This window comes from Peromyscus maniculatus, chromosome 5 (assembly GCF_049852395.1).
Source record: "Peromyscus maniculatus bairdii isolate BWxNUB_F1_BW_parent chromosome 5, HU_Pman_BW_mat_3.1, whole genome shotgun sequence".
Lineage (NCBI taxonomy): Eukaryota > Metazoa > Chordata > Mammalia > Rodentia > Cricetidae > Peromyscus > Peromyscus maniculatus.
The window spans coordinates 76,749,722-76,763,869 of NC_134856.1; the positions used below are offsets into that span (position 1 = coordinate 76,749,722).

General features: G+C 41.6%; 1 protein-coding gene across 8 annotated transcripts in view; it reads right to left on the reverse strand.

Annotated features, from left to right (window-relative positions):
• Cacnb2 (calcium voltage-gated channel auxiliary subunit beta 2) overlaps positions 1-14,148 on the reverse strand; it is a 357,073-nt gene that overhangs the window by 225,977 nt on the left and 116,948 nt on the right. Inside the window, exon 1 of one of the 8 annotated variants that reach the window (XM_016008209.3) lies at positions 3,433-5,411. The exons of the other annotated variants lie outside the window; for them this stretch is intronic. Within the exon in view, the coding sequence (XP_015863695.1) occupies positions 3,433-3,480 (48 nt within the window). The 5' untranslated portion in view covers positions 3,481-5,411. Of the gene's footprint in view, positions 1-3,432; positions 5,412-14,148 lie in introns of those variants that run through there. 8 annotated transcript variants of the gene reach the window in all.

The window sequence follows — 14,148 nt, forward strand, 5'->3', positions numbered from 1 at the left end:
AGCATTTCAGACAAGGGACATTCAATCTGTACATCTGTACAACCTTAGTACCCACATCCCCTGCGGATATCAATATTGATGGAAGTTTGTCACCTATATAAAATGGGATGAGATTTGCATGTAACCTGTGTCCATTTTCTCTCATACTTTAAGCCACATCTAGATAATCTAACATGTAGTACAACACTAATGTCGATAGCTGTTATACTGTACTGTTGAGGAAAACAAAAGGCCTGTTCAGGCTCAATACAGATAGAACTTCTCTCAAAGACTTTTGATCCTGCCGTGAAATCCACAAATGTGGAACCTATAAGCATGGAAGGCCACCTGAACCTCAACTAAACGCTTAGCAGAATAGGAATCAATCCCTTCTCCTAAAGGATGCAAATGTCAATGTTTTCCAAGTCACATTAGAGCTCTCCATGTTTAAATTAATAATAATTATTCAGTTGACAGGTTTTTTTTATATCATTTTATAAAACTGTAAAGCAGTTTAGGTAAATATGGGAATTTCCTGTTAGGTATAAAGCCAGATTCTTAAAGAAAAATACTGTTAGGTATAAACAAAATAATGAAGACTAGATCTCAAAAATAAACAATCGTGTCAAAATGAGAGTCTATGCATTGAGCCTTAGAGAAAAAAACCAGGCTTTCCAGCCCACACGCAGGGCTCACTGCTCACAGAGCAGGTTTTGAATATCAAGCCAGTGTCCAACAGGAGAGGAAAGCAAGCTAAATGAAAGCAGCTCTGAAGGGTAAAGAGCTAGAAATGAGGGAAGACGGCACGTGCATGGAACTTTCTTGGCTGCCCACATAATGTTCACCATTCTCTCTAAAAGACAATGTTAGAGTAGGAGGAATCCTTAACAAAGCTGTCATCCCAAAAAGAAAATGGTTAAAAAAGAAAGGAAGAAAAACTCCCAGAAGATTGAACACACACACACACACACACACACACACACACACACACACACACACACACACACACACACCACTTAGCAGTGGATAACCTGCCTGAGGATACATCATCAGGCAATCCTGTAGCTGCACACACATCATAGGGTGCACTCACACAAACTAAGATGTGTAAATCACCAGGCATCCTAATCTGCCTAGACTTCTGTGATATGTGCAATCCGTCATTGACTGAAAGGCAGTCATGCAACGGGTGACTGAGCATGTATGTTATCTTATTTACATGTTTAAGTGACCATGTTACACATACAATATATATAATAGATATCTGACTTATATGTATATACAAACGTTTGAATTCAGTCCTGGTATGATCAAAGTTGTCATTTCCCAAAATTGAAAACATATTTGAGAAATGACGATAGAATACCCCATCCATCAGGATAGATACTGGGGTTTGGGCTGCCTTCTGAAATGCTGTAACCCAGTAATTTAATGAGCAGCCCCAGATCCATCAACTTTGCAGACAAACTTAGGTCTCACTCACAACTATATACATTGTTTTCCCTCTAAGGAAACAGTGTATGCTTCATAGTTGGAGGCATCAATCAACCGATGGCTCCGAATTGGCCATCTGTAAAGAAAACTGAAAGCCAGAGCTTAAACAGTGCTCAGTTAAATAGCCAAAGTAGCTGCATGTGGGTAACAGGTTAGAGCCCCAAGATAAAATATTCTAAAAAAAAAAAAATCATACACCAGATCAAAGTATACGAATTTACAACGTCTTTAGAACGTGCACATGCTATTTATTATTGTGGCTCCTTATCCAAACTACAAGGTAAAAAGTTTGATAATTATAAAGAAACAAGTGCTCATACTTTTTAGTCATCACTCCAAAAATACAAAACCAGATTGTAGTGTCTGTTGTTTCCATGTATTTCCATGTGTAACACAGAAAAGGGGCAAAACCAAGCAGAATATAAATTACAGTAGCCTTGTTCAGAAACCCCCTATGCAGCAGGCAAATACAGCAATAGATTTCTTCTAAGTCACAACACAAAAATAAACAGAAACACATAAAGCCACAGAAGCTAGAGTCTTCAGTGATTCGTGAAAATAGAGGTGTTCAACGTCAAGTTATTTTAAAATTTTCATTTTTAGGCAGTTTTGCACGTGAAAAAGTTTATAGCACTTGTTCCCAAATCATATTAAAAGTGAACTATTTTTTTCTGTTGGAAAAATGCATCCATCTCTGCAGATGTCGTCTTTATAAAATCTTGGCTGGCTACCTCACAACTACATTTACTCCTGACGTGTCAGCTGTTGCATTCAAAACACAAACAGCACCAGAGCACACAGCAATTCTAAAATCTTTTCAATTAAGGGTGCTTTTAAAGGCCTTAATTATTTATTTAACAAAGGGGGAAATCTTCCAAATCTGATAGGAATGTAGTGACCCCGTCGCCCCCCTCTCACACCCTTTATCTTCAACTTTACGTTTTGGAACACAGCTGATTTTGACCTTGTTTGTCCTGAGATCTCAGGTGAATCTCTTCTGCTTGCCAAACTCCCAAGGTCACAGGTTTCCTTAGCGATACCCGTAAGGATTGATCAGTGCCCATTGTCAATTTTCTATTTGTTTTGCATCCAGGAATCTCAAGTCAGCGTTAAGCCATTCAGCACTGCGGTCTGGCCAGCCTGCATAAATCGCCTGCTCCCTTTCACATCGCTCCCTGAAAATAAAGAGGCGGCACGCAGAAGGAGTATGAAAATAAAGCTGGCACTTCCCCGGAGCCTGCCGCTAGTGTGTAGCAGTGCAGTGTATTTCAATTAACATCCAACCCTCTCAAACAGTGGTACTTCAGAATCCGTGAGAGTCTGCCTTTTAGAATTTAATACTCAGACAGCCATTTTGCAAACACCCAGCAGGTCCACGAAATAAGGGCTGTTTCACAGAAACAGTCAGAATGATAAAGCCGTTGGAGACGCCGGCGATATTGCAACAGCTGTGTTATCTGTCAGGCGATTATCATCCACTCTTTTTCTGAAGCTCTTCAAAATAGGATTGAACATTAGCCACCATAGCTGTCCGTAATTTGTCAAGCTCCATACTATTTCATATCTAGAAAATAATCTCCTTTCCCATGCCATGATTCAAATATGAAAACTCCAAGCAAAAGAGTCTATCAACTGGTTTGAACTGATACAGATATTTGAGACAATAGATACCCCCCCCCCCCCCCACACACACATATACACACCAAACCGATCCCTCCACAAGTCATTTCCAACCTTTTGAAAGTAACCTGGGCCAAAAGATAAACACACAAAAACATCTCTGGAGAGACCTCAGAATCTCACAGACCTCAGGTGCCTTGACAACTCATGGCACAAATGATTGATTTTCTGTTTGGTTCAGCACGGGGATTAAAGCATCCAAAAGAAGCAACACAGACCAGACAGACACAAGTTACATTTTCAGCTCCTCGGCACAACTGCACAGCAAGAGACACTTACATAGGACACCCGTACTCGCCGGCGATGTACCAGCCCGCAGCACTGCATGAAGAGGGGGCAGGACGCAGTCGGAGCGTGGCTTCACCAAGCTGCACTGTGCCTTGTCTTCTCGTCACGGCCACTGTCCATTTCTTCCCACCTTCCACTCCCAGGTAAGAGTCATGGGCAAATGAACCCTTAGCTTCTTGTCTCTAGGTAGCTCTTACAGACACTGCTGTTTCTGCAGGCATGCCAAAACTTTGTTCTCTCTGTCTGCCTTTTAAAATTTTCCTACAGGTAATTTGAGATCTTCTTTAAGGGGGCTGCCTACTGGCAAAACTCTAGAAAAGGTAGCATTTCGCTTCCCAAAGGAACTATTGCTAATGTGGAGTTTCGCCTGTCCAGATCATCAGGGTTTCTGAGCAAGGCTTTTACGGTAGCCATGCTCACCTCCGGAGATTGTCAAACCTCAGAGCCTTGCATTTCACCAGGCTGCAGTATGCTGCTTCGGAAGGGAGGAGGCCTACCCGGGCTGCTGTTTATGTGACTGTTTCTGAGAACAACGCTGCTCCTGCTGCTGCTTGGCTGTGATATCGCCCTCTTCACTATGCACAGACTGGCAACAGCATCCTTGATTCCCTGGTACCTCTGTCACATTTTGGGCATATCTGATTTGCTCTTTCTCCCTCCTCCCCCTTCCACTGACAAATGAGTGAGTCTAGACTTTAATTCACTGTGGATTCTTAGGACTACGGAGCCACTCTTACACTGTGAGATGCTTTGTCCTGCAGCATGTATTTCAAAGGAATTGTAAGGAAGATTGCTGGAGTAGCCTTAGGACCCGACTCACTCAACCACTGCGGCTATACAGTTTTCTTCTGCTTGTTGCCAAAGACTCATTTTCTACATGGAAGCATATTAAATAAACACAGCTCTGGCGGGCAAATGTGATCAGAGTCAGACCTAATTAATTGGTTAAATAATATATCATCTATGATTTAGACACAATAAACCAAATGTTCCATAAGCCAGAGAGCTTACAAGTCAATACTCCACGTAGACTATTATTTATGCCATTCCCCAAGGACACCGTTTTCTGACTGGGAGCTGATCTTTACATTCTTTGTCTAAGGCCTTGTACATGTCGCACCACGAAAGATGAATCATTAAGGCATTGGGGACTCAGCTATTAATTTGGATGATATCAACCATTCTAATAAGCAATGATTCATATAACCTTTTAGTATGCCACACATATTGATCCAAATTTGCCCCCACACCCAAGTCACTCTATATCACTTAAGAAGGTACATTAATTAATTTCACACCGTAGTCTAAGATCAACAGCCATCATCATGATCTTTAGGCCCATAGAAAATGAGAGCTGACTAATTTGTAACCTTTTGCCCATGTTTTCTTTAGAGCCTGGGTAACAATCCTATATTGTTATTCATCGACAACTGAGAACTGGAAGATGTCTCTGTTTTAATTCTGACCTCTTATATGATTGAGTGAGGAACTGAGGCCCCAAATGGTCAGTGTTTGGTAATATAGCAATAGTATAGTTAATAGCTTGGACTTAATACAGTCCCCCAAATTCTATGGCCTTATCACATACTAATAATAGTCCAAGTTCTTGAAGGACCTAAGGTGAAAAATATGACTATCTAGAGCTGGGGTTCTCAATCTTCCTAATGCTGTGACCTTTTAATAGAGTTCCTCATGTTGTGGCGACCCCCGACCATAAAATTACGTTCACTGCTACTTCATAACTGTAATTTTGCAACTGTCATGAATTGTAATGTAAATGTCTGACATGCAGGATATCTGATATGCAACCCCTGTGAAAGGGTCATTCTACCTCCAAAGGAGTCACAACCCACAGGTTAGGAAACACTGATAAAGAGCAACTAGGCTTTGATTAAGTCAGAGACATTTCTGAATTAATTTGGAAATTGATTTTCAAACTAAGTCTTATGAAGAAGATCGACATTTTTTGGACTATGCAATATATGTTCCTAGTACACAGGATTTCAGTTTGATTTTTTGAAGAAACTTTATTAAGAAACATAGTAATATAATACACAGTCAAAGTTTTCATTAACATGTTTTCATACAATATATTTTGAACATTTTCTAAGGAGAGAGAGAGAGAGAGAGAGAGAGAGAGAGAGAGAGAGAGAGAGAGAGAGAGAGAGAACAGCATGAAGTTAGATGGGTAGGGAGGTGGAGAGGATCGGTTTTTTTTTAAAGCCTCTTTATGGCACATTTCATAAAAACAAAGAATAAAAATAAAGTCAAAGTTAGAATAAGATAAAAACACTGGAGGAAGAGTGCTCTCTTGGTGGATTCTGACTTTGATCCGGAACTCACTTAACTTTTTATTAAGTAGGATATTTTTAAATACAGTATGTGAGAGGTTCCCCAGTTCATTAGAGATTCCACCCACACCGCCATTCAAGAACCCGGGAAAGAGTTCTGAGCACTCCCAGTGGGCTCTGCAAACATTTGCTGGGGGTCTTCTATCCTACTGCCGCCGGGCTAACATGCTAGGGGTAGGTAGGTAATAATAAAGTACATTGCATTCGTGAGGCTTTTTTCTTTCTTTTTGATGAGGAGTCCATGTCACCATCTTCCTTTATGAGTTGACATAAGGCAAGTGCCACCACGCCTAAACTGGACTCCAGGATCTTAGGACACAACGTAGGGAAGGGAACACAGTGATGAGGGGACTGGGGACACAGGCAAACAGCTCCTAACTATCCCTCGAAGGAACACACAAGACTCTGTGAAGTCAGAGATGTGTGGGCTCCTTTTACAAGGGAGGCGGGACTGCACTCAGTGGACAAGAAGCAGGGAAACAATGCCCGGTAACTAGGTGGTAAATGCAGCACAGGAATATGCACGCAGACTAGACACATGATGCATCTGCTTATATAGAATATACAAGCAAAAATGTGTGTAGATGACATGTCCATGATACATGAAGGCAGCAAGGATACACCCAAAGTGTGTTTAGGGATTTGTGTTTTTACTTCTTGGTGTGTGTGTGTGTGTGTGTGTGTGTGTGTGTGTGTGTGTGTGTGTGTATGTGTGTGTGTGTGTGTGAGTGTGTGTGCACCACATATGTATAGGTGCCTGCAGAGGCCAGAAGCAGGCATCAGGACTCTGTGGAACTGGAAGTCCAGGCAGTTGTGAGCCACATGACTCAGGTGCTAGGAACCCAACTCTGTGTTCCGGAGGAGCAGCAAGTGCTCTTAACTACTGAGCCATCTTTCCAGCCCCTGGGCTTTTTTGAAGCAAGGTCTCACATCACTCAGGATGTCCTCAGATTTATTATGTGCTATGTGGAGAAGGATGACCATGAACTCCAAATCCTCCTGCCTCTGCCTTCTAAGTGCTGGGGTTACAGGTGTACATCACCATACCTGGTCCAACGTCTTCAAACTAAACTTAGCTCTCCCACAAATTCAGTCCTTATTTATGTGTACATTCCTAGCATTGAGCACAGCAAATGACATGTAGAAAAGGAGACATATACTCACACTTGCACCTTCATTATTCACTTACCAATTCATCCACAGTAACCAAAACAGACAGAGAGCTTGTACTAAGACAAATACTCCAGCTTCCCTAGCAACTGGAGGGCCATGTGACTAGCTTCTGGCCAATGAGAAAGAAGCAAAAATGGCATGTACCAATGTCCTAGATGTTCTTAGAGGGACTGGACCTTGTCTTCCTCCTGCCCTTTCCGCTTTCCTGCTGGCCTAAGGTAGATGTACTGCTGAAGGAACACAGAAGAGGCCACTGTATGTCCAGGGAAACACAGCAGCAGGTTTCCAGTCTTTCACTGGGAGCTGCCCTATCATTCGGCTCTGGCTTGTCATGGCAGTGCAGTATGAAGAGAAACATGCCCCTGTATTATTTAAGCTACTGTTACTTTGACCTCAGTTAAAGACGTGAAACCTGTATTTTAAAAACACCTCTGGGTATTATTACTTTTGGGGTCAATAATTAATAATATATTCACAATTAATATATAATAATTAATAATAATAATTCACAGCATCCAAGGGAGCATGTGGGGGAGCAGGAATGGATGGGGCAGAAAAATGAAGGGAAGAGAAAGCTAGGGTCAGGAGTGCAGTCTGGGCCGGACTAGAGCATCCCAAACCCCACAGCAGAGTTCAAGCTTCATCCAGCAGGACAGGAGAACTACCGAAGCCTTTAAATGTGAAGATAACTGCTTAGTTTTATTAACAAGTAGGAAAAACAAACTTCTCTAGATAATGTGGTCTAAAAATACCAGACTAGTCTCCAAAACCAGTAAAGAATCTGGAGCTGCTGAGCATATGTACTGGCAATTAATGTCCAGCTACTTAGTAATTAAATCAAATGAAGTTAATCAAATAGCTGATGATTTATGGAGTTCACTGCAAACCTACTAAGTGGCTCAATGAGGTATTTTTTTAAAAAATAATTTATGGTATGTTTAAATTAAAATACTGTAAAGTGATAACAAAGAAAGGATGACAGAAATAATTACAAATAACCACAGATACATATATATGAAGTCAATGACATTTTAAAATCTAGAATGTTCATCCCTGGGTATGGCTTATGAAATATGGGGATTGTTTCTTTACTATTCACATTGTGTGCTTCTCCTATTGAGGAGAGAGAAAACATGCCACAACCGAGACACTGGAGAAATAAAGCCAGCTGCAAAAGGATGCTCTCACAGCAGCTGAGACAGACAGGAGAGGGAGCGGAAAGAAGAGATTGAGCACTGTGCTATCAGCTACCCAGAGGAGCAGGAAGTCCTGGCACGGAGGGCTAGGAAGATGGCATGTATGCCGAGTTCTGATTCTTGGCCCTCGCATCATGTTTTGCCATGGTGATGATGCCCACTCCTAGGGCCTCGCCAAACTCATGAACCCTAGGTTCAGTGAGAAACTCCATTTCAAAAAATACTGTAGAAAAGATAAAGATGTTGACCTCTGGCCCAGTGTTGACTTCTGGCCTCCACATGTGTGTGCAGAGGTGAGCACATACGTTCATACACGGGTGAGCACATCTGTATATATATCTGTTCAGGCATGCCCTGACCACACATATGCACACACAGAAATTCTAGTATGCCATTGCACAGCAGGGTGACTACAGATATCTATTATGGCATATTTCAAAAATTTAGTATTTTGAATGTTTTCACCAGAAACAAATGAGAAATGTTCAAGGAGGTAAGTTTGACCTAATTCAAATACTATACAAGATGCACATGTATCAAAATATTTGCCAGGTATAACATGTATACATGTCCATGTATTTGTTGCATTTATTTATTTTTGTGCACATATATGTATGCATATGCTACAAATTATGTGCAAAAGGAGTCACATCTGACCTTCTGCTATGTGGGTCCTGGGGACAGAACTTAGGTCATCAGGCATGGTGGTAGACACCTTGACCTGCTGAGTCTTGCCAGCACCAGTTTTTATAATTTTATACATCAGTTAAAAACAAGTTTAATTTTGAAATTGCCAAACTCTCCACAATCTTGAGATACTTTCTAGAGTAGACCAGAAGGTATCTCATCATGAGTGACTTGGGTGTGATAGCTCTTTTAGTGGCTCCGGTTTCATAAAGGCAGTCTCTAGCCTCAAAGCCACAATAGCCCCTGTGCTCATGTCACACCCATCCATCACAGAACATTGTTACAACTACACACATTCAGAGCCCAGAGTTCTGAAGTGCACTGAAAATCACTCCCCTACTTTGCATAAATGCAAAAATGGTAACAACTACAAAATAGAATCAACAACAACGACAAAACCCCAACTACCCACATTGGTCTATTGACTCAGTATCATCTGCATGTTGCTGAGCATGTACATGAATCTGTCAGGTACCAGTCACAAAAGAGGAAGTCAGTACAATAACCGAGATCCTTAAACATAGGGAGTTCAAGGTCCAGGGGGACCATTTGACTCCATTAGTCACAAAACATAGTTCAACAAACTAGGAAGTTAGCTGGATGAAAGCACAGAGTGTTCTGTAAATAGAGAGCAGGTAGACATTTGAAATTACTGAAGGCAGAGAAGGCATTACAGGGAACGCTGTTCGAGCTGAGGCTGCTGGGTGGGAAGGAGTTGAGATCGGAATGCAGGGGAGATGATGTGAGGAGAGAGTTTAGAACAGAGGAAGAAGCATGGACACATGGCTCTGCAGAGGAAGGGATGATACTGTTTAAGTAGCTGGAGGGTCAAGGAAAAGAGGGAGGGGGACAAGAGGAGGTATGGAAGGCTGGTGGCAAGCATAGCAGGCGCTCTGTGGTAAGATTATGTGGTAAGATTACCTTTATGGAAAGATCAGTGAGATGATTTCATCCAGACAGCCAGAGGCCTGATCCGACAGATGACAATTACCATACACTTTTGGAGGGAAGTTTACAGCTGGCTTGGAAGATGGCTAATGAGGAGGAGAGAATTGCTGAGACACTACATTGAGACCATTGAAATCAAAGATGATGGTGTTACCTACTGATAACATGGGGGTGAGAGGTGAGAGAAGAAGATGAACTGGGGGGATTAAAATAGAAAAGTATAATCAGAGAAAACAGGAAAAACCCTCAATGTACAAGATGTTTACTTTTACATCCCCTCACTTGTGCCCATTTCTATCCTTCATTACGGTTCTGTCTCATATACAATCTGACATGGCATCATGGGCATGTCCACTCCAGTTTGCTCCTAGTCTTGTTCAGACCATCATTTCTCACTTTAGGGTTCTAAGCAGAATACTTATCAAGTCCCTTATATCCTTGTTGATCATCATGCCCATCTTCTCTTCCTCCTCTTCTTCTTCCTTCTTTTTTGTCCTCCTCCTTGTGCGTTCATGTATGTGTGAGCAAGTGTGTACATGAGTACGTGCAGGGCAGAGGTCAATAATGGGTACCTTCTGCGATTGTCCTCTTTGACCTTGTTTTTTTTATGTTGTTGTTGTTGTTTGTTTTTGAGACAGAATCTCCCATTAAACCTACAGCTCACCAATTTGGTTAAACTGGATGGCCAGCAAGCTCCAGGGATCCCTCTGTCTTGGCCTCCTGAGCACTAGGATTACAGGTGTGTACCACCACCCCTGGCTCTTGACAAGGGTGTTGAGGTCGGAAGCCGGGTCCTCATGCTTGCCTAGCAAGCACTTTCCCAGCTGAGCCATCTCCCAGCCATCATCTTTACTTCTTTAGCCACTAAAGAGCACAGTTCCATTTTACTTGGCTTCTATGGGAATGCATACCATTCTTTTTCTTTTCCTTTCTTTTAACCCAGGTTTCTGCATTCTCCTTTGATCTACTACAGTGTTCGTTTTTCTCAGACCAATACCCATCTTTTTTCAATAATAAGACTATATTCAGATAACAGCAGAGGTTAGCAAAATAATGAGACAGTCAGGGGAGAAGTATGACTATACTTTCCAAACTAAGAAGTCTTGGAATGGGTATTTGGCTTCAGTAAAGTTGGTTTTTTTGTTTTGTTTTGTTTATTTTTTGTGTTTTTGGTTCTGTTGTTGTTTGCTTTTGGGTTTTGTTGTCATTGTTTTGGTTTGGTTTGGTTTTTGGTTTTCTAGACTACACAGATACACCCAGTGTCGACCTCTGTTCCCCATGTATTCCTGTACATACATGAAAACACAAGGAGGAGGAAGAGGAGGGGGCAAAGAAGGAAGAGTTTTTTTGGTTATAATTTTTCTGTATATCCCTGGCTATCCTAGAACTTGCTCTGTAAACCAGGCTGGCCTCAAACTCACAGAGATCCTCCTGCCTCTGCCTCCTGACTGCTGGGATTAAAGGCACGTGCCACCACCACCCAGCAGCTTTAGGAAGTTTAAGGCATGTCCAACCTTTTGAAACTGACTCAAAATTATAATTCACAAAGCCCATACTTGAAAACCAAGTAGGTGAACACCTTCCCCCTCCCACAATGAAAAAAGCCAATGTTTTGGATGACATTATGATTTTGTATAGGGTCACAGTCATAACTACCATTGGCTACATGCAGCCCTTGGCCACAGATTGTCTACCCAGAGGACAAACTTTGTGCTGTAGCTTATGTAATACATGCTACACTCGAGTGTGATAAAACTTGGTAATCCTAATAATTCCCTCCTGGCTTGTAATGCAATCACATCTAAGAGAGTACAACCTGCAACGAAAGTCATTTAAATCCAATGTCCTCCTTACTGTGCAGAGCTCAAGGAAATCTGCAAAGAATGTCATAATCCACTTCTGTCATTTCTCCTTTTATTCTCTCAAAACTGACCCAAGGGCATATCCTTACTTGGCAACACAAGGTAGTAAAACATTTAAACATTCAAATTCCCCCAGATTCCCAACAGTCCCCTCTGCTTTGTATTGAGGAGACTTGGATCTATAGCTCACCATATCTTCTTTTAATTTCCCAGTATCACTCTTTACTTGGAGTCTATGTAAGGAGAATAAGCAAACAAAACTTCCACCTGCCTCTTTCTTATACTCTGGCCCAATCCCTCTCAACCCAGACTTCTTGTTTTCCTCAGCAGAGTTCAGGATACTGAGGGAGACATCACCACTTTCCAACTGAAGGAGAAACACCATGCAAAGGCAAAGGTCCATTATGCTAACCAGAAGGTAATGAAGAAAAAACAAGTCCAAACCATCCATTGCTTAAAATTCACCACAAGACATCCTTTATTCTGAAAATAAGTTTGACCCATTCATTTTATTCATTATAGATGGAAATAAATACAACCTGCATATAGGAAAGGAAATACTGGTCTTTGGATGGAAAAAGGCATGTTATTCAGATTATAATGTCTGATGAGCAAATCCATGATGACCATAGCATAAAATACTTCCAAGTGGTTATTTTAATTTCCTTTTCAATTGGAATGACAAGAAAGGGAAATACACATTGCCTCTAAAATTGCCATAAAAGAGTCTCTAAAATTCTCTCTCTCTCTCTCTCTCTCTCTCTCTCTCTCTCTCTCTCTCTCTCTTTCTCTCTCTCTCTCTCTCTCTCTCACACACACACACACACACACACACACACACACACAGAGAGAGAGAGAGAGAGAGAGAGAGAGAGAGAGAGAGAGAGAGAGAGAGAGAGAGAGTATTTTTATTAGAATCCTTGTCACAAAGGTTCTTGGCCACAATTGTCCTACCAATAACTCCACCATGACACATTTACAAAATTAACCATTTGCCACTTCATTTACTCATTTTATTTTTTGAGATTATAATATTATTACACCATTTCCCCTTTCCTTTTCCTCCAATCAAATCTACCCTCACAGCTTTCCTTGCTCTCTTTGAAATTCATGGCCTCTCTTTTCATTAATTGTTGGTACATGCACATATGCATACATACCTAAAAACATAAACACAATCTACTCAGTCTGTATAATGTTACTTCTATGTATATTTGCAAGGATGGTCATTTGGTCTTGGTATATGTCTGATTTGGTATATGTCCAAGTTAGGGTTATTATTGCTGAGATAAAACACCATGACCAAAAGCAACTTGGGAAGGAAAGGCTTTATTTGGCTTATGCTTCCACATCATTGTTCATCATCAAAGGGATTCAGGACAGGAACCCAAATAGGGCAGGAACCTGTACGCAGGAGCTGACATGGAAGCTATGGAGTAGTGCGCTTGCTCCCTATGGCTTTCTCAACCTGCTTTCTCACAGAACCACCTACCCAGGAGTGGCCCCACCCACAATAGGCTGGGCCCTCCCACATCAATCACTAATTAAGAAAATGCCCTGTAGAGGGATTTTCTCAATGGAGGATCTTTTCTCTCCAGTGACCCTAGCTTGTGTCAAGCTGACATAAAACTAGCCAGTGTGCTCTTCCCTGGATAAGACTACCTCCCGCTCTCAACAGTCCTTAGTTGTTTGTAGTTCTTTATGTGGGGTTGAGGCCTTGTGAGTTTTTCCCACTATACTTTATATGCCTATTGTTGTCCTTGTTTAGGCAGTCATGTTGGTGAGACTTTATGGGTATAGCTTCTGACATTCCTAGGAGACACGATCTCACAGGAAATCACCTAATTCTCTGGCACTTACCATCTTGCACAGCTTTGATGCCTATGAACCACAACATGACCAGCCCGGCACTATAACCCTAAGGGTATGGGCATGGCATGCATACCTTAGTGGTAACAAACTGTTCTCTAACTTGACTTATGGCCCCACTCAACAAGAGGAAAATCATTCCTGGTACTTGAAACAGCTGACTACCCAGGGCTAGTGAAGTAATGGATCTCAGAGAAGAACCTACAACCACAACCACTTCACCAAACCAGTATGATTCCTAACTACACTCTAACTATTTGTCCTTCCATCCACAGGTAAGTGGAGTCCTCACCCATCAATAAGAAAGCTTCTCTTTGCAACAGATGGAGACCATTCCAGGAAACCACAACCTACCAAAACCCGGAGCCCAGTCCTAATGAATACATCTGTAATTGGACTCCCACACCTAAGTCTTGGGGAAACATTGTGGAAGAGGGGGCAGAAAGATTGTAAATTCCAGTTTAGCCCTTTTAGAAATCCTTTGCTCAAGCAGAAGACAGAAAGAAGAATAAAGGCTAACTAACATGCATCAATTCCTACTGGGCTCTAGTCCATAGAGTAGACTAGAAACTTCACACACACACACACACACACACACACACACACACACACACACACACA